Here is a 25,410-nt window from a genome sequence, read left to right as displayed (position 1 = left end):
CAATTAAGCACGAATCTCAGAGACACAAAAAGGCTGCAGACTGCGAGGCCAAATCCTCCTCCGGTAATTATTATGCGCCACATCCATATCGCTAATCCCTGACTGCCTGGGCTATGCCAGTAAATACCTGAGTGACATTGAAACAGTCAGGATGCATCTGAGAACATACAGTACATTATTGATTCATCTATTCAGTGCATTTCCTGGGTAAAGTTACTACTTATTTGATTACTAAATCAGTGGGCTATAATGTTTATGGTGTAGAATGCATGGTCAGTCAGTCAGAGCAGATGGCTCAGGAATGGAAGGAGCAGGTCCTCTTATGTCAGGAGAGAGAAGCGGGTAACAGAGAGCATGCTCAAAGAGACTGGGGGAGGAGAGGAGCCTATTCAGCCCAAATCAGAGGAAGGCACACAGACTGGATGGGCTGGTTGGTTAGGATTTGATGAGGCTAATCCCCAATAGGTGCCAGGAACCATCGTCTGTCTACACATCACACACATGCCCAACTCTATCTCAATGTACAAATCGCATCCACTCTCCTTAGGCTCTTACACTTAATCCACTACGTCGGGCCCTTCACTGCACGCACATTCTCCCATCACGTCCATATCTCAGCACATAGCAGCACCACTGCCCTTTCCTAGTACTCACAGCTTTGGTCCAGAACCCAGAGGACCTACCCACTGAGCAATCACTGGCTCAACAAGGCCAATAGAAATATAGTATACAGTATCAGCTGGAATGCATGCCTGTGTAACCATATTTAATACAATAAATATTGTTATCAGGCTCTGAATCTGAGACAGCAGCTTGCCATCAAAACATTTCCTCTTGGTCTCTCGAGTGGCGCAGCGGTCTTGAGGCGTCACTACAGATCCGGGTTTGACCCCAGGCTCACAGCCGGCCGTGACTGAGAGACCCATGAGGTGGCGCGCAATTGGCCCAGCGTCGTCTAGGTTAGGGGAGGATTTGGGCAGCTGGGATTTCATTGTCCCATCGCGCTCTAATGACTCCTTGTGACGGGCCGGGTGCCTGCAAGCTGACTTCAGTCACCAGCTGGACGATGTTTCCTCTGACACATCGGTGCGGCTGGCTTCTGGGTTAAGCGGGCAGTGTGTCAAGAAGCAGTGCGGCTTGGCAGGGTCGTGTTTCGGAGGATGCATAGCTCCGGCCTTCGCCTCTCCCGAGTCCGTAGTTGAGTTGCAGCGATGTGGGAGAAGACTAACTACCAATTGCAGAGAAAAAGGGTCAATTTTTTAAATATATATATTTTTAAATATATTTTTTATTAATATTAATATTAATTAATATTTTATATTAATATTTTATTTTTATTTTTTATTATTAATAATAATAATTTCCTATTTCTCTCCCTTAAAGCCCAAACAAAGACACAAGGACTCATGCATCTGAGAAGCCTTCGGTACTCCATTCTGTTTATTTGTGTTTTATCTGTCGGCTCTGTGCTTTAACTCAGGATCTGTGTGTAGTTAATCCGACCCTCTCTGCCTAGTCGTCGCCATTTTTACCTTCTGTTGCTGTGTTAGCTGACTAGCTGCTGTTATCTCACCTGTTGTTTTAGCTAGCTCTCCCAATCAAGACCTGCAATCACTTTATGCCTTATTGTATGTCTCTCTCAAATATCAATATGCCTTGCATACTGTTGTTCAGGCTAGTTATCATTGTTTTGGTTTGCAATGGACCCCGTAGTTCCACTCTCCGTACCTCTGATACCTCCTTTGTCCCACCCCCCACACATGCGGTGACCTCACCCATTGAGACCAGCATGTCCAGAGATACAACCTCTCTTATCATCACCCAGTGCCTGGGCTTGCCTCCGCTGTACCCGTGCCCCACCATACCCTGGTCTGCACATTATGCCCAGAATCTATTCTACCACGCCCATAAATCTGCTCCTTTTATTCCTTGTCCCCAACGCTCTAGGCGACCAGTTTTGATAGCCTTTAGCCGCACCCTCATCCTACTACTCCTCTGTTCCTCGGGTGTTGTGGAGGTAAACCCAGGCCCTGCATGTCCCCAGTCACCCTCATTTGTTGACTTCTGTGATCGAAAAAGCCTTGGCCTCTTGCATGTCAACATCAGAAGCCTCCTCCCTAAGTTTGCCTTACTCACCGCTTTAGCACACTCTGCCAACCCTGATGTCCTCGCCGTGTCCGAATCCTGGCTTAGGAAGGCCACCAAAAATTCTGAGATTTCCATACCCAACTATAACACTTTCCGTCAAGATAGAACTGCCAAAGGGGGAGGAGTTGCAATCTACTGCAGAGATAGCCTGCAAAGTTCTGTCATACTTTCCAGGTCTATGCCCAAACAGTTCGAACTTCTAATTTTAAAAATTAATCTCTCCAGAAATAAGTCTCTCACTGTTGCCGCCTGCTACCGACCCCCCTCAGCTCCCAGCTGTGCCCTGGAGACCATCTGTGAATTGATCGCTCCCCATCTAGCTTCAGAGTTTGTTCTGTTAGGTGACCTAAACTGGGATATGCTTAACACCCCGGCAGTCCTACAATCTAAGCTTGATGCCCTCAATCTCACACAAATCATCAAGGAACCCACCAGGTACAACCCTAAATCCGTAAACATGGGCACCCTAATAGACATTATCCTGACCAACTTGCCCTCCAAATACACCTCTGCTGTCTTCAATCAAGATCTCAGCGATCACTGCCTCATTGCCTGTATCCGCCACGGGTCCGCGGTCAAACGACCACCCCTCATCACTGTCAAACGCTCCCTAAAACACTTCTGCGAGCAGGCCTTTCTAATCGACCTGGCCCGGGTACCCTGGAAGGATATTGACCTCATCCCGTCAGTTGAGGATGCCTGGTCATTCTTTAAAAGTTACTTCCTCACCATATTAGACAAGCATGCTCCGTTCAAAAAATGCAGAACTAAGAACAGATATAGCCCTTGGTTCACTCCAGACCTGACTGCCCTCGACCAGCACAAAAACATCCTGTGGCGAACTGCAATAGCATCGAAGAGCCCCCGCGATATGCAACTGTTCAGGGAAGTCAGGAACCAATACACTCAGTCAGTCAGGAAAGCAAAGGCCAGCTTTTTCAAGCAGAAATTTGCATCCTGTAGCTCTAACTCCAAAAAGTTCTGGGATACTGTAAAGTCCATGGAGAACAAGAGCACCTCCTCCCAACTGCCCACTGCACTGAGGCTAGGTAACACGGTCACCACCGATAAATCCGTGATAATCGAAAACTTCAACAAGCATTTCTCAATGGCTGGCCATGCCTTCCTCCTGGCGACTCCAACCTTGGCCAACAGCCCCGCCCCCCCCGCTGCTACTCGCCCAAGCCTCCCCAGCTTCTCCTTTACCCATATCCAGATAGCAGATGTTCTGAAAGAGCTGGAAAACCTGGACCCATACAAATCAGCTGGGCTTGACAATCTGGACCCCCTATTTCTGAAACTGTCCGCCGCCATTGTCGCACCCCCTATTACAAGCCTGTTCAACCTCTCCTTCGTATCATCTGAGATCCCCAAGGATTGGAAAGCTGCCGCGGTCATCCCCCTCTTCAAAGGGACCCTGGACCCAAACTGTTACAGACCTATATCCATCCTGCCCTGCCTATCTAAGGTCTTCGAAAGCCAAGTCAACAAACAGATCACTGACCATCTCGAATCCCACCATACCTTCTCCGCTGTGCAATCCGGTTTCCGAGCCGGTCACGGGTGCACCTCAGCCACGCTCAAGGTACTAAACGTTATCATAACCGCCATCGATAAAAGACATTACTGTGCAGCCGTCTTCATCGACCTGGCCAAGGCTTTCGACTCTGTCGATCACCATATTCTTATCGGCAGACTCAATAGCCTCGGATTTTTCTAATGACTGCCTTGCCTGGTTCACCAACTACTTTGCAGACAGAGTTCAGTGTGTCAAATCGGAGGGCATGTTGTCCGGTCTTCTGGCAGTCTCTATGGGGGTACCACAGGGTTCAATTCTCGGGCCGACTCTTTTCTCTGTATACATCAATGATGTTGCTCTTGCTGCGGGCGATTCCCTGATCCACCTCTACGCAGACGACACCATTCTGTATACTTGCGGCCCTTCCCTGGACACTGCTATCTAACCTCCAAACGAGCTTCAATGCCATACAACACTCCTTCCGTGGCCTCCAACTGCTCTTAAACGCTAGTAAAACCAAATGCATGCTTTTCAACCGTTCGCTGCCTGCACCCGCACGCCCGACTAGCATCACCACCCTGGACGGTTCCGACCTAGAATATGTGGACATCTATAAGTACCTAGGTGTCTGGCTAGACTGCAAACTCTCCTTCCAGACTCATATCAAACATCTCCAATCCAAAATCAAATCTAGAGTCGGCTTTCTATTCCGCAACAAAGCCTCCTTCACTCACGCCGCCAAACTTACCCTAGTAGAACTGACTATCCTACCGATCCTCGACTTCGGCGATGTCATCTACAAAATAGCTTCCAATACTCTACTCAGCAAACTGGATTCAGTTTATCACAGTGCCATCCGTTTTGTTACTAAAGCACCTTATACGACCCACCACTGCGACCTGTATGCCCTAGTCGGCTGGCCCTCGCTACATGTTCGTCGTCAGACCCACTGGCTCCAGGTCATCTACAAGGCTATGCTCGGTAAAGTGCCGCCTTATCTCAGTTCACTGGTCACGATGGCTACACCCACCCGTAGCACGCGCTCTAGCAGGTGTATCTCACTGATCATCCCTAAAGCCAAAACCTCATTTGGACGTCTTTCCTTCCAGTTCTCTGCTGCCTGCGACTGGAACGAATTGCAAAAATCTCTGAAGTTGGAGACTTTTATCTCCCTCAACAACTTTAAAAATCTGCTATCCGAGCAGCTAACCGATCGCTGCAGCTGTACATAGTCCATCTGTAAACTACCCACCCAATTTACCTACCTCACCCCCATACTGCTTTTATTTATTTACTTTTCTGCTCTTTTGCACACCAGTATCTCTTCTTGCACATGATCATCTGATGATTTATCACTCCAGTGTTAATCTGCTAAATTGTAATTATTCGATTTATTGCCTACCTCATGCCTTTTGCACACATTGTATATAGACTCTCTTTTTTCTACCATGTTATTGACTTGTTTATTGTTTACTCCATGTGTAACTCTGTGTTGTTGTCTGTTCACACTGCTATCTTGGCCAGGTCGCAGTTGCAAATGAGAACTTGTTCTCAACTAGCCTACCTGGTTAAATAAAGGTGAAAAAAATAAAAAATATCTCCTGGTATTACTGTGTGTTCTGTTCTCATGCCTGGCATTCACTCGGTTACAGAGCTGTGTGCGACTGTGATTAAGTAAGCCACTGCCTGTACAGTACTGCCCTGAGCTGGGGTAAAAATATGACCTGGAAACCTTTTCTATGGCTAACCAGGCGATGGAAGTGAGACCACTGAAACAGTACAGCCCTGGGTGGGTGCCTCTTCCTCAGTTCACTGTTCTGGGCATCTATCCGAAGAAAGGCCAAGGCGACCCGGGTCAGCAGAACAAATGTCTCAAAGACAAAGGAGTTCCAAACACATGGCATTATGTCACAACACAGTGTGCAGCTATGGAATATGGAGAAAGCCCACTATATTAGCGGATCATACAGGCTTGATAATGAGATGGCTGATAATGGCTTGATAATGAGAGGGCACATGTTCAGAAACTGTAAAGAACCTTACCTATCACATCTAGAAACAGTCAACTTATTAATCATAACCTCGTCATTACCTCCTTGGATCTGCAAAAACCCAAGCCTTACATATGATTCAGTACATCACAAATTGGCTTAATTATTTATTAACTAGCTAACTAAATGGTTACACAGGATAAACATACACACTTAATACATAAAAAAACAGGTCCCTAGCAGACTGGCAACAATGAGGCTGCTTGTTACAAATTACATGGAGAGGGCAAGAGAGGGACAGAGACACAAACTTGGTACATTTAAAAATTACTCTCACTTATTAGTACTCCTATACTTTGCACACGAACCGCCAACCGCTTGGAGTAAGAAATCATGAATGTATTTACGTGAAAATGCCTTGGTTCGCCGTGTATCTCTCTCGGAACCGGGCCGCCTTGTAAAGAGGGTTGTGCCTTTTAGCGGCACGCTTGTAAGGCTCTGATTTGTCCCAAAATGGTTCCACAAGTCTTCTACTGTTGTCCTTTTCTGTAGTTGTCCGGTATCCGGTGACTGGTCGTGTAGTCCTGAACAGAACTACAGAGTTTATTCTCCTTCCATTCGCTCTGGAAGATGCCTCTTTGAAGCTAGCCAGCCGTGTTGACAGTTCCTAGTGGGGTGATGAGAGTAGAGTACTACGGTGGTTTGAGCAGAGTAGTAGAATGGTTCCACTTCAATTCGCTTTTCTAGATACTTTACTTAGGACAGCTAATCAGCCGTACCAGTGATTGTCTGGGAGGTGACTTTATCGTCTCTACATCGTGTTGAGATTCAGAGTTCAAGCCACTTCAAACGTGAGCTGCAGCTCTACGTCTCTCTGGTCCGATATGTTAATTCTTAACCCATCATTTTATACAGTTTGTTAGGAAGGGCGGTTCCGTCAGGCTGACACACTCTCTGACCTCACTCAGGGGCGTAACTTGTACGCCCCTGAGGACAACCATGGCATCCGTGACAGAGGGAGAAGCGTCCATCCATGTAAGATAGTCTAGCTAGCTACATTTTCAGATATTATACGTTTTTAATTTGGTCAGAAAGTCGTTTTCATTTCAAGTTAAAGCGTACTCTAGCTAGCTGGCTTGCTAGCTAACGTTAAGTGTATGGTCTGTGTAGTAATATTATTCATATCTCAGAGCCATTTGTATTGCTAGTTAACTTAACAATATGTAACTGTATCGATTTCCCCCCCCCATCACTAACATTCAACCTCTATATTTGAGGGAAGTCCATGTAATTATAGAAACACAAACACTCACTCAGTGGGTTGTGTAAACTCATTGAGAGGAGTGGACCTGCCATAGACTGGTGATGAAGGCACCCCCTCGGTCTACTCTTCTACACTACTAGAGCCAGGAGCTAGGATGCCAGTTCCAAACACACCCACACAAACACACCCTCAAAAGTAACACCCACAATTCAAGCATCTATGGTCCGCTGCATCATAGCCTAGTGGTTCGGTTGCTGGATCGAATCCCCGAGCTGACAAGGTCAAAATCTGTCATTCTGCCCCTGAGCAAGGCAGTTAACCCACTGTTCCCCGGGCACCGAAGACGTGGATGTTGATTAAGGCAGCCCCCCGCACCTCTCTGATTCAGAGTGGTTGGGTTAAATGCGGAAGACACATTTCAGTTGAAGGCATTCAGATGTACAACTGACTAGGTATCCCCTTTCCCTTACTCCAGTAGAGCGTACACATTACACACTGGGCTCCTGAGTGGCGCAGCGTTCTATGGCATTGCATCTTAGTGCTAGAGGTGTCACAACCGGATGTGATTGGGAGTCCCATAGGGTGACGCACAATTGGCCCAGCGTCGTTAGGGCTTGGCCAGGGTAGGCCGTCATTGTAAATAAGAATTTGTTCTTAACGGACTTGCCTAAAAAACAAAAACAAACATGTCCACTCTAGTGGCTGTGTAGATAATACATCAGGCTCCCCTGCCTTGTGGTTGCCATGAGGACGATTTCCTCTTCGTCCAGCCCCGGGATAATGGCCAGGTGTAATGGTGGATGAAATCTCCTGACAGCACAGCACAGCTCAGCCAATCCCTCTCCCACCTCAACAAGAGCCTGTACTGTGTGTGTAGGTTAAGAACCATATAAATCCCTGCATGACTCTAAGTCACTCTGGATAAGAGCGTCTGCTAAATGAATAAAATGTAAAATGATTCACAGCAACAGTATAGAACAGTCAGCAACCACGATACTGTCTGAAGAGTGTCATTCTACCACCAAGTGAGGTGCCAGCCCCACAGTATGAGGGTCGGAAAGAAGGACCGAAGTTTTTATGTTATACTTTATTTATACAGGTATGTCAATTAAGAACAAATTCTTATTTACAATGACGACCTATCAATCATAAAAATAAACAACAATTACACTATACGTGCAGTATCGATATACACAATACCTGGAAAACAAACACAAAACACAAAACACGAAAAGTAAAACACAATCATATGGAAAAAAACACATCCTTCAGTAAAAACGCCCTCTAACATCCGCTTGAATTGCCCTAGATCAGTGGTTCCCAAGCTTTTTATAGTCCCGTACCACTTCAAACATTCAACCTCCAGCTGCGTACCTACCCCCTCTAGCACCGGGGTCAGCACACTTTCCAATGTTTTTTTTTGCCATCATTGTAAGCCACACGCACACTATACGATACATTTAATAAACATAAGAACGAGTGTGAGTTTGTCACAGCCCGACTCTTGGGAAGTGACAAAGAGCTCTTATAGGACCAGGGCACAAATAATAATCAATAATTTTGCTCTTTATTTATCCATCTTACATAAAAAAAAACATATTTTTAATTGAAAATTGTGAATAACTCACCACAGGTTAATGAGAAGGGTGAGCTTGAACGGATGTACCTAACTACAATGTTGGGTTGTATTGGAGAGAGTCTCAGTCTTAAATCATTTCCCACACACAGTCTGTGCCTGTGTTTAGTTTTTATGCTAGTGAGGGCCGAGAATCCACTCTCACATAGGTACGTGGTTGCAAAGGGCATCAGTGTCTTAATAGCACGATTTGCCAAGGCAGGATACTCTGAGTGCAGCCCAACCCAGAAATCTGGGAGTGGCTTCTGATTAAATTACATTTTCACAGAACCGCTTGTTGCAATTTCAATGAGGCTCTTTGTTCAGATATCAGTAAGTAGACTGGAGGCAGGGCATGAAAAGGATAACGAATCCAGTTGTTTGTGTCATCCGTTTCGGGAACGTACCTGTGTAATTGCACACCCAACTCGCTCAGGTGCTTCGCTATATCACATTTGACATTGTCCGTAAGCTTGAGTTCATTTGCACACAAAAAAATCATACAATGATGGAAAGACCTGTGTGTTGTCCTTGTTAATGCAGACAGAGAAGAGCTCCAACTTCTTAATCATAGCCTCAATTTTGGCCCACACATTGAATATAGTTGCGTAGAGTCCCTGTAATCCTAGATTCAGATCATTCAGGCGAGAAAAAAACATCCCCCAGATAGGCCAGTCGTGTGAGAAACTCGTCATCATGCAAGCGGTCAGACAATGAAAATTATGGTTAGTAAAGAACTTTAAGCTTGTCTCTCAATTCAAAAAGATGTGTCAATACTTTGCCCCTTGATAACAAGTGCACTTCTGTATGTTGTAAAAGCGTTACATGTTCGCTGCCCATCTCATTGCATAGTGCAGAAAATACACGAGAGTTCAGGGGCCTTGCTTTAACAAAGTTAACAATTTTCACTGTAGTGTCCAAAATGTCTTTCAAGCTGTCAGGCATTCCTTTGGCAGCAAGAGCCTCTCGGTGGATGCTGCATTGTACCCAAGTGGCGTCGGGAGCAACTGCTTGCACGTGCTTTACCACTCCACTATGACTCCCCGTCATGGCTTTTGTACCATCAGTACAGATACCAACACATCTTGACCCCCAAAGTCCATTTGATGTCACAAAGCTGTCCAGTACTTTAAAAATATCCTCTCATGTTGTCCTGGTTTACAGTGGTTTGCAGAAGAGGATGTCTTCCTTAATTGACCCCTCATAAACGTAACCAGGAGCTGTCAGGCCCGCCACGTCTGACTCATCCAGCTGTAACGCATAGAGTTCACTGGCTTGTATGCGAAGCAGTAAATGTTTCAAAACATCTCTTGCCATGTCATTGATGTGTCGTGAAACAGTGTTGTTTGATGAAGGCATTGTCTGTATAGTTTTTGGGGGCTTTTTCCCCTAGCATTGTCCCAGCCATATCTGCGGCAGCAAGAATAATTAAGTCCCCCACAATAGAATGGGGCTTGCCTGTCCTAGCCACTCGGCAGCTCACCATATAAGACACTTCTAGCCCCTTCTTATTCATGGTATCTGTTGCTTTTATACATGTCTTACTTCTCGTTCAAAAAACTCCTGCGGCTTATTTTTCAAATTGGTATGTTTTTTTTCTAAATGTCTGCGCAAGAGTTTCATCAAGTTGTGAGAGTGTACTTTTTCACATATAACACACTGTGGCTGAGGAAAGGCACTACTCCCAATATAAGTGAACCACAAAATCAATGTAGTTCTCATCATATTTGCGCCTCTTCGATGATCCAATGTCCCTGTCTGTTGTTCGGTGCTTTCCCGGGTAAGGGGGCAGTAGCTCTTCGGCTGCATCAGATTCACAACTGTCGGTGTCCATGCTAGCTGGGTTAACAACAAATGTAGAATTACTGATGCTAGCATTGGATGTGCTCATGGAAGCAGAACAACTTGTGTCGTCGACAGGTGCAGGTGTAGTACTTCTGGTAGTAGTAGAGCTGGTATATGTCTCTATGGACGCGGGCCTTACTTTTTTAAAAACCATTTATCAATTTTCGAGCAAACTGAATGAGCAGCAGCTACGTTTGGCTACATACGGACCGTTAGTGGAATTCCCGCAAGAGAGTTACGGTTAATGTGATTGGATGTTAATTATTTGACTAGGCTACCTGTATTGTGTTGTTATTTCGCTGAACACTAAATGGTTAATTTTATTTTTGACAGTGAAACAAGGCTACTCAAGGGAGAAAAAAAACTCACCCAAATGTATAGTTAGTCCCGTTGGAAAATAGTTCTGTGTGTGTATGTGAAGTACTTGTTCAGTTGCATCTCACCTGTCATTGTCTGCGGTTTTGAAGCCCGGCAGGATGTTTCTGAAGCTGCTGTTGCGGTCCAGCTTGGGTTGGCTCTTGGTGCGTTTGATGGAACCCTTCAGTCTGCGACTCAGGAAACCCTGGACCGGGAGAGAGGGGAGTCGCCGTGGCCCAGGGGGGAGGAGAGAAACCAGAGGGTGAAAATTCACTCAGACTCTCCTTTCATTTAAAATAACAAAATAACACAATATAAATGGTGGAGCAACAAGAGAAAAATGATATTGATTGAGTGCTCTCCTTCTCCTCTCATCCGTGGCATTTGGAGAGAGCAGTGCATTGTTGTGTGGATCTCTCCGGCACATCTGCTCGCTGTGCACACACAGCAGAAGCAGCAGCGTTGATGTGCGACTCGCCTAAATCCCTGTTACCATGGAAACTGTTGGCGGGCGTGGGGAGGAGAAAAAAAAAAAAAACTGTATTCCACATAAAATGACATGACTGGAGCGGCCGCCAGTTCAGAGGGGAAAGCTGAGCATGTGCTTTTGATAGGCTGCCCAGATTAGAGAGAGATTAAAAAGCGTTGGATTATGTCTAAAACCTAGACCTGTCTGTGTTCGAGTAGTGGAGAGGGACAAACAAGATACAGCCTCAGCGACAATCATTTGATGAGATAATGATGGCGCTGCAATCCTAAATACTAAGCAAGGCTACTTCCCTGTATAATTAATGAATTGCATTAATTATTATTTGAGCAAATGAATGAACTATACATGCCATAGAAGAAGACAGTGGGAGGAAAGATGGGAAAAGGCTGTATAAGGCTGTGGGTATTAAGGACAAAAAGACATCAACAGTAGTGATGGTTGGGAAAAAACGATACAGCTACATCCTGGGACATTCTTTTTTTTTTTTTTTTTTTTTTTTTTACAATATATCGTATCCTTTTGACAATATCGCAATATGATATTTGCGCTAGTTTGGCTGTACCTGCACCAAAACTCTAGTATTTTTCTTTCATAGCTTGTTCTCCATCTTCTTTTTGAACATGGAGCCAATTTGTTTTCAGCACTGTTATTTTCCTGACAGATCAAAACTCATTTTCTCATGGCTTGCTCTTGTCCCTCTGCAGCAGACATATGGTGAGCAATGTTTGGAACATCGAATCGCAACAAATCACAGTATAGAATCGGATATACATATAGAACTGTGAGAATCATAAGAATCGCAATATATTATATCAGCACACAGTATCGTGATAATATTGTATTGTGATGGTCCCTGGCAATTCCCAGTCTTAATCACCGGACAGACACTGATAAATAAATCCAATAACAGCTTTTCACTGGGATTGGTCTCACACTTCCTTTCCTACTGGCTCACACATTAAACAAATGAACAGCTCACAGACATCACACCATAGCTAATGTAGCTGCAACGTGCACACAGATTTGTGAAATGGACCGTTTCCTGAATAAATTGTCGATGCTAGTCCTAACAGAGTCTGTTTCAAGGAACAACATGAGCCAAAAATAAAACTTTTGCTCAGCCAGAAGAGAACAATATCCATCTGCAATATTGCACAAGCGCTGCTCCTAAAAAAAAGGCTATTTCCTTCTAGAATAGCCTAACCAAGGGTAATTTTAATTTACAGTTTGTTACATTTTACAGCCTACATTATATTTGTGCCATGTGAATTATACCAACTCCACAATTAATTACGAGCTCCATACAAACAGAAAGGAAATCTTCAATGTAGCCAAGAAATGCGTGACACTGACAACTAAAATACACAAAAAGGAAGAAAACATAACTGACATCACATTACAGATGTTGACCGTAGCCTAGCACTCGGTGATGAGGTGACTTGAGGTTGGGGTTGTACTGGTTGAAGTCGACTCCCATTTCTAAAACGGGAACCTTCAAGCAAACTAGTCCTTCAAAAGACCTTCCAAACATTTCTGCTTCTGGCAAAGAAACCATCCTTTCCAATTATGACAGGCTCTTGGGAGGCATTACTCCTTTCCTGCTGTAATTTGTGGGGAATTTTCGGGGCTCTCTATTCTTAGGCCTTCCCCTCCAATGACATTTGCAGAGTGACTGGGAGGGGAATTGTTGATGGGTCTCGACAGGGCTGGAGGAGGGAGAGGGGTTTGATGATGCAGCAGACCCCAGCTCCCCTACAGAGCACCTCTGGCATGGGTAGAGTAGTGTAGTGTAGGGCTGGGCTGGGCTGGGTAGGGCAGGCAATCACTGGATGAACAGTGAATGGCCTTTGCTTTTCTTTTTTGGGGGGACTGCAGTGCTGCATGTACGTTTGACCACTCCAAAAACAAAACACAAATCAGGAGTTTGGCACATGCCATTAAGTAGTGGTGCTGATCGAGCCAGTAAGTAGACCTAGAAGTAGAACCTCAAATCAAAGACTCGCGGCTGTGTTCAAACTACAGCGGAAATGATCTCCCTCTTCTCTCTTTACAACTTCAGATTGGTATGAATGAGACTGGTGGGATATCCTCCTCTCTGTTGGTTTTTCCTGCTGGTTCTCACATGGACCACCTGCTAGCGGTGTTGAGTTCCTCCTGGGGCACTGGGCCTCGTCCTCACAGCCAGGGGTCCTCATTCCCCCTTTCTCCTGCTCCAACAGGCTCCAGGTCCCCCTCCCACCCACCCAACCACTCTGAGCTCAGCTCATGATGGCCAGCCTCTCGCCCTCCAGTCCCACAGGAAGACACGAGACAATTAGTGGGAGGAGCCAAAGCGTGTCAACACCATCCCGTATCATCCTACGGCTTTCATTGTGCGCATCACTTCATTGGACTTTATCCCATTTGAGAACATCCTGAGAGAGACACAGAAGGAGAGAGGAGATGTCTGTACTAACCTATATTTAGGCATATCCTTAAAGAGAGAGATTGTCAAATGAGAAGCGAGGCACTGTATCACTAATAGTGTCTTACATTGAAGGCCTGGATGTCTCTCCTGTAATGCAAAGAGCAAGGGTAATCCGTCACCATGCTCTAATCAGCTAACGAATCCACTGACGTGTGTCAGGTATGACGAACCACACGGAGGGAGGCGCTCAGCAGTAATGTCACCATGGTAACCTGCCACTAGGAGAACTCAGCCAGGATGGCTTTGGAGGCACCGGTGACTGAACAACAACGACTCAGCTAGGTTATACCGTAGCTACGTTAGCAACAGTCCTACGCCAGCCTGCCAGGGCTTTGTTTGGCTGGGAATTCTCAGTCCCATCGCTGGTTACACAACAAGTCATTAACAATTGATTAGGCTCTGTGGCAGTGAAGGAAAGGAGGATAAGCTGATCAGATCTCTGTTGTCTCTCCCTCCAGCGTGACCGCTCAGAGCCAAAATGCCATCTGACAACATGGAGCTGGTCCTCTAGCACCACCAGCCTGACCTGAGGGCTCCTCCATCTACCTAGACTCCATTTAAACACAGTATCAAGAAGGTTACTGTGCTCGTCTCAATCAAACAGAGGTGAACGACATGACCTCCCTCTTACAGTTAAGAAAGCCCACTGATTAGCAGCATGGCATTACAAACACAACAGGTGTGTGTGTGAGTGATCACACAACCTTTTATGTTCACTGTCAGCTCCCATCATCCGCTCTCAGGGGAACACAATTATCTGATCATATTCTGTTGGACCTTCCCTATGGCGGTAAGGCACCAGAGTCTTGCCTCCACCATTAATAGCAAGAAAATAGATTTTCTTGGCCAAAGAAAGCTACTGAGACAAGGACCTAACCACACCTGTATGATTTTAAAACACAAAGCTGTACATCAAAAGCATTAAAAACACTATTTACATGCAGTTGGTTTATAGAGAGTAGATGTCAAATATCTCATGCTCCCCACTGACCTCTAGAGGGCATGAGACAAACAATAGTGTAGCTGTGTGTTTGTGAATGACAGACAGAGAGACACAGAGAGAGAGACACAGAGACAGACAGAGAGAGAGAGAGCAAGCGAGCAGTAGAGTAGATTAGGTTGCACTAATGAATGCTCACCGTGACTTTGAAGGAGGTGGATGGCTCTATGGAGGTGCACTTGTCCAGAGCGCTGCCCGGCATACTGCGCCTGCGGCCAACCCTCTCAGGATGGAGCTCTGAGAGAGGAGAGACATCCACATGAACGTTCTTAGTGCACAATTCAGTCAAATTCCAAAGGTAGATGTTTGCAGATCTATTATAATCCCGAACAATGTCCATCTGATCTTCAGAAAGGAGCGAGCACACAAATTAAAAAGGGTATGCTTTTCTAGTTTGTTTATTTTTCTTAAAAAAGGTAAGTTCTGCTGTTCAATGGTAATTTCAATATTATCGCCTATCCACAGATTTTTTTTAATAATATAATTTATCCATACGAATCTAATTCTCAATGTCACTCTTGCGTGTATCTTTCCCACACAACCCCTTGGCTTTCTCTGAATGATTTGTGTTTGGGATGCGCTACACGTCCCCCTTGTTTGTCTATGCGGAACGCAACGGGAGAAAGAGAGTTTGCCCAGAAAACAAATGACTGACAGAGTGCAGCCATCCGTGAGAGACAAAGATCTATGAAATCCATACATGTTCTCTTTCTGTGCAGCAGTATCTGTTCAAAGTTGATAGGCCAAGAGTGAAGTGTCACTCTCATTTCTGCGCCGCTGCCTCTGTTGGAGAGATAAGACTAACAAGAGAGCAGACCTCTGAGCTCCCTCATTTATCGCCTCACACTTTCTCATGGAGGAAGAAGGAGATAACAGACAATGGCACCGCATTCAATTACACGATAAACTTTTGATAGTGAAAAACTTCTCTTCTGGTTTTTAGAACAATTCCAGCTAATAATGGGTTTCGCTAGGCTAGCTACAATTGCTGATCAACCACAGAAAGGCCAAAGAATAATATCAAAGCACATCAACACGACAAGATCACTTCAAACAACCAGGAAGGGAACGCTGTCAAAATGGGAAAGTGATGTGTAGAAAACGTCTGGCTGCAAAAGGTCTGGAGACAGTTTACACTGAGTTTGGCTGTCTCAGGAGATATCCTCTCGCTGCATCCTCCGCTTGGCTTAGTTTCAGAAGGCATCGACAAAAATCTGTTGGAAAAAGTTGTTGGAAATATAGCCTAAAATGTTGCTTCAAATCAATAAAATCACACCATTACTACTTCGTTCAATTTTAAATGAATTGAGGGTAGGCTTACATCAAATACATTGCATTCGGAAATACTTTCCCCACATTTTGTTACGTTACAGCCTTATTCTAAAATTGTTTTAAATTTACATTTTCCTCATCAATCTACATACAAATACACCATAATGACAAAGCAAAAACAGGTTCTTAGAATATTTTGCAAATATATTAAAAATAAAAAATATCTTATTTACATAAGTATTCAGACCCTTTGCTATGACACTCCAAATTGAGCTCAGGTGCATCCTGTTTCCATTGATCATCCGTGAAATGTTTCCACAACTTGATTCGAGTCCACCTGTGGTAAATTAAATTGGACATGATTTGAAAAGGCACACACCTGTCTATTTAAGGTCCCACAGTTGACAGTGCATGTCAGAGCAAAAACCAAACCATGAGGTCGAAGGAATTGTTCATAGAGCGTCGAGACAGGATTGTGTCGAGGCATATGTGTGGGGAAGGGTACCAAAAAATGTCTTCAGCATTGAAGGTCTCCAAGAACAGCGACTTCCATCATTCTTAAATGGAAGAAGTTTGGAACCACCAAGAGTTGGCTGCTGGCCGCCCGGCCAAACTGAGCAATCGGGGGAGAAGGGCCTTAGTCAGGGAGGTGACCAAAAACCCGATGGTCACTCTGACGGAGCTCCAGAGTTCCTCTGTGGAGATGGGACCACCTTCCAGAAGGACAACCAACCATCTCTGTAGCACTCCACGAATCAGGCCTTTATGGTAGAGTGGCCAGACGGAAGCCACTCCTCAGTAAAATGCACATAACAGCTTGTTTGGAGTGCTCTGGTCTGATGAAACCAAGATTGAACTCCTTGGCCTGAATGCCAAGCTTCACGTCTGGAGGAAACCTGGCACCATCCCTATGGTGCAGCATGGTGGTGGCAACATCATGCTGTGGGATGTTTTTCAGCGGTAGGGCCTGGGAGACTAATCAGGAGAGAGCAAGATGAATGGAGCAAAGTACAGAGAGATCCTTGATAAAAACCTGTTACAGAGCACTCAGGACCTCAGACTGGGACAAAGGTTCACCTTCCAACAGGACAATGACCCTAGGCCCACAGCCAAGACCACGTAGGAGTGGCTTCGGGACAATTCTCGGAATGTCCTTGAGTGGCCCAGCCTGAGCCTGGACTTGAACCCGATCTAACATCTCTGGAGAGACCTAAAAATAGCTGCTCAGCGACACTTCTCATCCAACCTGGCAATGCTTGATAGGATCTGCAGAGAAGAAATGGAGAAACTCCCCAAAAATAGATGTGCCAAGCTTGTAGCGTCATACCCATGAAGACTCGAGGCTGTAATCTCTGCCAAAGGTGCTTCAACAACGTACTGAGAAAAGGGTCTGAATACTTATGTAAATGTAATTTACGTTTTTTTATTTGTAATAAATTTGTTAACATTTCTAAAAACCTGTTTTTGCTTTGTCGTTATTGGGTAACACAACCCCAAAAAAAACAGCAAATGCAACTAACAATTTTGGAGTCACAAGTTTGATTAAATCAGTGTGCTAAGAATATGGGACTAAATAATACACTATTACAGATGCTAAACTACAGGACTGTTTTGCTATCACAGACTGGAACATGTTCCGCGATTCTTCCGATGGCATTGAGGACACCACATCAGTCACTGGCTTTATCAATAAGTGCATCGAGGACGTCGTCCCCACAGTGACTGTACGTACATATCCCAACTAGAAGCCATGGATTAGAGGCAACATTCGCACTGAGCTAATGGGTAGAGCTGACGCTTTCAAGGTGCGGGACTCTAACCCGGAAGCTTACAAGAAATCCTGCTATGCCCTGCGACAAACCATCAAACAGGCAAAGCTTCAATACAGGGCTAAGATTGAATCATACTACACCGGCTCCGACGCTCGCCTTACGTGGCAGGGCTTGCAAACTATTACAGACTACAAAGGGAAGCACAGGCGCAAGCTGCCCAGTGACACGAGCCTACCAGACGAGCTAAATCACTTCTATGCTCGCTTCGAGGCAAGCAACACTGAGGCATGTATGAGAGCATCAGCTTTTCCGGACGATTGTGTGATCACGCACTCCATAGCCGACGTGAGTAAGACCTTTAAACAGGTCAACATACACAAGGCTGCGGGGCCAGACGGATTACCAGAATGTGTGCTCCGGGCATGTGCTGACCAACTGGCAGGTGTCTTCACTGACATTTTCAACATGTACCTGATTGAGTCTGTAATACCAACATGTTTCAAGCAGACCACCATAGTCCCTGTGCCCAAAAACACAAAGGCAACCTGCCTAAATGACTAAAGACACGTAGCACTCACGTCCGTAGCCATGAAGTGCTTTGAAAGGTTGGTCATGGCTCACATCAACACCATAATCCTAGAAACCCTAGACCCACTCCAATTTGCATACCGCCACAACAGATCCACAGATGATGCAATCTCTATTGCACTCCACACTGCCCTTTCCCACCTGGACAAAAGGAACACTTGTGAGAATGCTATTCATCTGCCACGCTGATCCTCAACACTGGAGCTTCCCAGGGGTGCGTGCTCAGTCCCCTCCTGTACTCCCTGTTCACCCACGACTGCATGGCCAGGCACGACTCCAACACCATCATTAAGTTTGCAGACAACCCAACAGTGGTAGGCCTGATCACCGACAACGACGAGACAGCCTATAGGGAGGAGGTCAGAGACCGGGCCGGGTGGTGCCAGAATAACAACATATCCCTCAACGTAACCAAGACTAAGGAGATGATTGTGGACTACAGAAAAAGGAGGACCGAGCACTCATTCTCATCGACGGTGCTGTAGTGGAGCAGGTTGGTGTCCACATCAACAACAAACTAGAATGGTCCAAATACACCAAGACAGTCGTGAAGAGGGCACGACAAAGCCTATTCCCCCTCAGGAAACTAAAACGATTTGGCATGGGTCCTGAGATCCTCAAAAGGTTCTACAGCTGCAACATCGAGAGCATCCTGACTGGTTGCATCACTGCCTGGTACGGCAATTGCTCGGCCTCTGACGACAAGGCACTACAGAGGGTAGTGCGTACGGCCCAGTACATCACTGGGGCTAAGCTGCCTGCCATCCAGGATGTCTACACCAGGCGGTGAAGGCCCTAAAAATTGTCAAAGACCCCAGCCATAGACTGTTCTCTCTACTACCGCATGGCAAGCCGTACCGGAGTGCCAAGTCTAGGACAAAAAGGCTTCTCAACCGTTTTTACCCCCAAGCCATAAGACTCCTGAACAGGTAATCAAATGGCTACTCGGACTATTTGCATTGTGTGCCCCCCCCCCCCCCCCCAACCCCTCTTTTTACGCTGCTGCTACTCTCTGTTTATCATATATGCATAGTCACTTTAACTATACATTCATGTACATACTACCTCAATTGGGCCACCAACAAGTGCCCCCGCACATTGGCTAACCGGGCTATCTGCATTGTGTCCCGCCACCCGCCACCCACCACCCGCCAACCCCTCTTTTACGCTACTGCTATTCTCTGTTCATCATATACGCATAGTCACTTTAACCATATCTACATGTACATACTACCTCAATCAGCCTGACTAACCCGTGTCTGTATGTAGCCTCGCTACTTTTATAGCCTCGCTACTGTATATAACCTGTCTTTTTACTGTTGTTTTATTTCTTTACCTACCTATTGTTCACCTAATATATTTTTTGCACTATTGGTTAGAGCCTGTAAGTAAGCATTTCACTGTAAGTTCTACACCTGTTGTATTCAGCGCACGTGACAAATAAACTTTGATTTGATAGACATAAGTGAATTTGTCCCAATACTTTTGGTTCCTCAAATGGGGGACTATGTGTACAAAGTGCTGTAATTTCTAAATGGTTAACCCGATATGGATAAAAATACTAAAGTTGATACATCCAAAGTGCTGGATTACAGAGCCAAAACAAAAGTGTGTCACTGTCCCAATACTTTTGGAGCTCACTGTATGTGCCAAACCCCACATCTTTGTAGTCCTCATTCCTGTATACAGTAAGAGATCATTAGCATAACCATTAAAGGAAGACCTGAGCCAACTCCCCGTGCTTACCGTGGCGAGAGAGTGACTGGGCAGGCACAGTGTTATGCGGTGAAGCGCACGGTGTCCCCAGTGCGCACGCATAGCCCGGTGCGCTACATCGCAGCTCCTCGAATCGGCCGGGCTGGAGTGGGCATCGAGCCAGGAGGGATGATGCCGGCTCAGCGCATCTGGTCTCCAGTGCGTCTCTTCTTGGCCAGGGGTATACTGCACCAGCCCTACGCACGGTGTCCCCGGTTCGCCAGCACAGCCCAGTGCGGCCTATTCCAACTCCCCGCACTTGCCGGGCTACAGGGGGGATCCAGCCAGGACGAGTTGTGCTAGCTCTGCGCTCGAGACCGCCAGTACGCCTCCGCGGTCCAGTGCATCCGGTGCCTAGGCCAAGGCCTCCTGCATGTCTCCCCAGCCTGGTGAGTTCTGTGCCTGTGCTAAGCCCTAACCCTCCTGCATGTCTCCCCAGCCTGGTGAGTCCTGTGTCTTCTCCCAGAGCCAGGCCTTCTGTGTGTCTCTCCATTCCAGTAAAGATCTATGGCACGAAGCCTCCAGTGATGATCCATGGCACGAAGCCTCCAGTGATGATCCATGGCAAGAAGCCTCCAGGGATAATCCATGGCACGAAGCCTCCAGTGATGATCCATGGCACGAAGCCTCCAGTGATGATCCATGGCACGAAGCCTCCAGTGATGATCCATGGCAAAAAGCCTCCAGTGATGATCCATGGCAAAAAGCCTCCAGTGATGATCCATGGCAAAAAGCCTCCAGTGATGATCCATGGCAAAAAGCCTCCAGTGATGATCCATGGCAAAAAGCCTCCGGTGATGATCCATGGCAAAAAGCCTCCGGTGATGATCCATGGCAAAAAGCCTCCGGTGCTGATCCATGGCAAAAAGCCTCCAGTGAGGATCCATGGCACGAAACCTCCAGAGAGGAGTTATGGCACGATGCCTCCAACGAAGGACGTCAGTCCGGAGCCTCCAGCGTCACCCTCTAGTCCGGAGCCTCCAGAGTCTCCCTCCTGTCCGGAGCAGCCAGAGTCTCCCTCCTGTCCGGAGCAGCCAGAGTCTCCCTCCTGTCCGGAGCAGCCAGAGTCTCCCTCCTGTCCGGAGCAGCCAGAGTCTCCCTCCTGTCCGGAGCAGCCAGAGTCTCCCTCCTGTCCGGAGCAGCCAGAGTCTCCCTCCTGTCCGGAGCAGCCAGAGTCTCCCTCCTGTCCGGAGCAGCCAGAGTCTCCCTCCTGTCCGGAGCAGCCAGGGTCTCCCTCCTGTCCCGGGCCCGCTGCGAGGTTCCCCGGCCCAGGGTCGGTGGTAAGGGCCCCCGGACGTCAAAAACACTTAATACTTGTATATCTGAATGTCCTCTGTTTTTGTTTAGGTGTGAGTTGACACTCTCATGCTGTCTAGGGGTTGAGAGTCCACAAGAATGACCCCTGGCCCACCCTTCAGGAGCATAACACACCTCCTTTACTGGGATTAGTTTCTCCCCTCCCTTCCCACAACAACCAAAAACAATGACACTTTTCACTGGAGCATAATGCAGCAATGAGCTAGATAGGTGATCATTACAAAGGCCATGGAAAATGATCATGACTTTTACAATGACTGCAATGAAATGAATCCTCTGTTGGTATTTCGGTGTAATGTGCAGTACTGTGACTATTAGGTGTTTAATCACCATTTGGCCAGACTTTGACCTTTTACGTCTGAAGAGGGAACCAAATTAAAACAGATAACTTAGAGGCATTTTTGTTGAACTTACAAAACAGAGCAGGCTTCAGTTAGCAGATATAGTAAAGGCAAAGAAGGAACTGTCATAGGAGGAAAAGTTCCATGCATGTAAAGAAGTTATTTTAAGCAGTCTTAAACCCCTTGTCCTATTTAGAACAAACCTCACCAAGAATTCAATCACATTTATAAAGCCCTTTTTCCATCAGCCAATGTCACAAAGGGCTATACAAAAACTCAAAACCCCAGACAGCAAGCAATGCAGATGTGTAAGCACAGTGGCTAGGAAAAACTCCCTAGAAAGGCAGGAACATTAGGAAGAAACCTAGAGAGGAACCAGGCTCTGAGAGGTGGCCAGTCCTCTTCTGGCTGTGCCGGGTGACGATTATAACAGTACATGGCCAAGATGTTCAAGTATATGTAGATTGCTGATATTTTTATTTGGTTAAATCCATTTTAGAATAAGGCTGTAACGGTCTGAATACTTTCCAAAGGCACTGTACAGTATATGAACGCAGCTGCCACGTCATTAAAGCCATTAGATGCAGTTTATCATAGCACTCTGCGCTTTATTACAGGCGACAATTTTAGTACTCATCACTGTAATCTCTGCCAGAAAGTTAATTGGCCCTCTGATGTCACATAGGTTGATTTGTTTTCATTCATAAAGGACATTTACAAAAAGTCACACTGTACCTAACAACACCCGGTCTCAGGGATGGCTAACTCTGGAAATGTTCTTGCACCTTATTTGTGGAACAATCTTCAAAATGCTCTTAAATGTGACGTTCTGGTGCCTCTAGTGTAATTCAGAAAGCTGATTGAGGACCTTTTTTATGACTGTGTTTCTCTTTCTGCTTGCATTTTGTATTTATATTTTGATGTGTGTGTTTTCTATAATTGATGTAATGCAGGGCTCATCTGTAAAAGAGACCTTCATCTCAGTCTGACTTCCTGATAAAATCAAATAAATTCCTCTGTTTCTCTTTCATACACTCTCACCAGATGCGCAGAGACTACCAACCTCTCTGTGAAGACCCTGGCTCTGCCCAGGAGTAGTTAGACACTGCAACCACACAGAGCTGGTTTTATCAATGACTGATGATACTATTACTGCCCCTGCAGCATTATGCTATGCTCCTGGGCCAGTATTCATAAAGTGTCTCAGAGTAGAAGTGCTGATCTAGGATCAGGGCCGTATCCACAAAGCGGCTCAGAGTAGAAAATGTGCTGAGAATAGAGCCAATTTACTCCTACACTTATGGGTCAAAATAAAAGTTATGCATGAAGCCTCTATTCATAACTTAGTCTAGAGTCCTACCTAGTCAACAGATATGTAGGACACCTCATGAGCGGTCCTAACCAGTTAAGAGATACCGGCACGTGTCTTGATAGTGAGCCAGTGGTTCCTGCGCCACATGCGATTGCTTCATTTATTGGTTTGATCATATAGCAATATCAAAACAACTACAATATAGACCTACATACATACATTTTGACAACGATTTCACGCGATATGCCCAAATACTTTTAACCACTCGGCTAATACATAATCACATTTTTAGAGCAACATCTCGTTGACACAAAAAAATGCCTAAATTGGGCATGCCTATAAGTTTGGCAATTGAAAGCATCTCGGGACTAACTTCGTGTTGAAAATGATAGAAAATGTTTGAAAGGCCTGCAACATTATCGGTAAGTGACTTGATGCTTACTGTGCCAAAGCGATTTTGATTTGTTATTAAACGAGACTGGCAAGTGTGTTGATATAGCGGTAATACACATTAAAAAAAATGCTTTTAACAGCCATCAGAATTGGTTAAAAATGGTTATGCATGCCAACATATTAGACTTGAGAGTAGGCAAAGTGATTGTGTAAAGTGAAAATTATATAAAACGTTTTACCATAGCAACATTTGATGTACAGTCACATTCACTGTGGTTGCCTGAAGCATGCTATAGAGTTCACAGCTGCCGATGCATCATCATGATTGGTTATTCCCCATCATTTCAAATCAAATTGTATTCGTCACATGCGCCGAATACAACAGGTGTAGACTTTACAGTGAAATGCTTACTTACGAGCCCCTAAACAACAATGCAGTTTAAAAAAATACAGATAAGAATAAGAAATAAAAGTAACAAGTAATTAAAGAGAAGCAGTGAATTAACAATAGCGAGACTATATAGGGAGGTACTGATACAAAGTCAATGTGCCGGGGAACCGGTTATTTGAGGTAGTATGTACATGTAGGTAGAGTTATTAAAGTGACTATGCATAGATGACAACAGAGAGTAGCAGCGGTGTAAAGAGGTGGTGGGGTGGGGCCACTGCAAATAGTCTGGGTAGCCATTTGACTAGATATTCAGGAGTCTTATGGCTTGGGGGTAGAAGCTGTTTAGAAGCCTCTTGGACCTAGACTCGGCTTTCCGGTTCCCGCTTGTCATGTGGTAGCAGAGAGAACAGTCTATTACTAGGGTGGCTGGAGTTTGACAATTTTTAGGGCCTTCCTCTGACACCGCCAGGTATATAGGTCCTGGATGGCAGGAAGCTTGGCCTCAGTGATGTACTGGGCCGTTCGCACTAATCTCTTGTGCTTGCGGTCGGAGGCCGAACAGTTGCCGTACCAGGCAGTGATGCAACCAGTCAGGATGCTCTCGATGGTGTAGCGGTAGAACCTTTTCAGGATCTGTTCTTGGGCACAGGGACTATGGTGGTCTACATATAACATGTTGGTATTACAGACTCGGACAGGGAGAGGTTGAAAATGTCAGTGAAGACACTTGCCAGTTGGTCAGCGTATGCTTGCAGTACACGTCCTGGTAATCCGTCTGGCCCTGCGGCCTTGTGAATGTTGACCTGTTTAAAGGTCTTACATCGGCTGCAGAGAGCGTGATCACACATTCTTCCATTGTTTCAGTGTTATTTGCCTCGAAGCGAGCATAGAAGTAGTTTAGCTCGTCTGGTACACTCGTGTCACTGGGCAGCTCTTGGCTGTGCTTCCCCTTGTAGTATGTAATGGTTTGCAAGCCCTGCCATATCCGACGAGCGTCTGAGCCGGTGTAGTACGATTCGATTTTAGTCCTGTATTGACACTTTGCCTGGTTGATGGTTCGTCGGAGGGCATAGCGGGATTTCTTATAAGCTTCCGGGTTAGAGTCCCGCTCCTTGAAAGCGGCAGCTCTAGCCTTTAGCCCAGTGCCTGTAATCCATGGCTTCTGGTTGCGGTATGTACGTACAGTCACTGTGGGTACGACGTCGTCGATGCACTTATTGATGAAGCCAATGACTGATGTGGTGTACTCCTCAATGCCATGGGAACATATTCCAGTCTGTGCTAGCAAAACAGTCCTGTAGCTTAGCATCTGCTTCATCTGACCACTTTTTTTATTGATCTAGTCACTGGTACTTCCTGCTTTAATTTTTGCTTGTAAGCAGGAATCAGGAGAATATAATTACAGTCAGATGGAGGGCGAGGGAGAGCTTTGTATGCATCTCTGTGTGTGGAGTATAGGTGGTCCAGAGTTCTTTTTCCTCTGGTTGCACATTTAAAATGCTAATAGAAATTTGGTAAACCGGATTTAAGTTTCCCTGCGTTAAAGTCCCCGGCTACTAGGAGCACCGCCTCT

General features: G+C 45.8%; 1 protein-coding gene across 2 annotated transcripts in view; it reads right to left on the bottom strand.

Annotated features, from left to right (window-relative positions):
• LOC129825986 (disabled homolog 2-interacting protein-like) overlaps positions 1 to 25,410 on the bottom strand; it is a 97,675-nt gene that overhangs the window by 38,425 nt on the left and 33,840 nt on the right. For both annotated transcript variants that reach the window (XM_055886206.1, XM_055886207.1), the window contains exons 2-3: positions 14,836 to 14,933; positions 10,826 to 10,944 (exon numbers count right to left, since the gene is read on the bottom strand). In XM_055886206.1, coding sequence (XP_055742181.1) covers positions 10,826 to 10,944; positions 14,836 to 14,933 — 217 coding nt within the window. The remainder of the gene's footprint in view (positions 1 to 10,825; positions 10,945 to 14,835; positions 14,934 to 25,410) is intronic.

The sequence above is a fragment of the Salvelinus fontinalis genome, chromosome 28 (assembly GCF_029448725.1).
Source record: "Salvelinus fontinalis isolate EN_2023a chromosome 28, ASM2944872v1, whole genome shotgun sequence".
Lineage (NCBI taxonomy): Eukaryota > Metazoa > Chordata > Actinopteri > Salmoniformes > Salmonidae > Salvelinus > Salvelinus fontinalis.
This window is presented reverse-complemented; position numbering and strand designations above follow the sequence as displayed.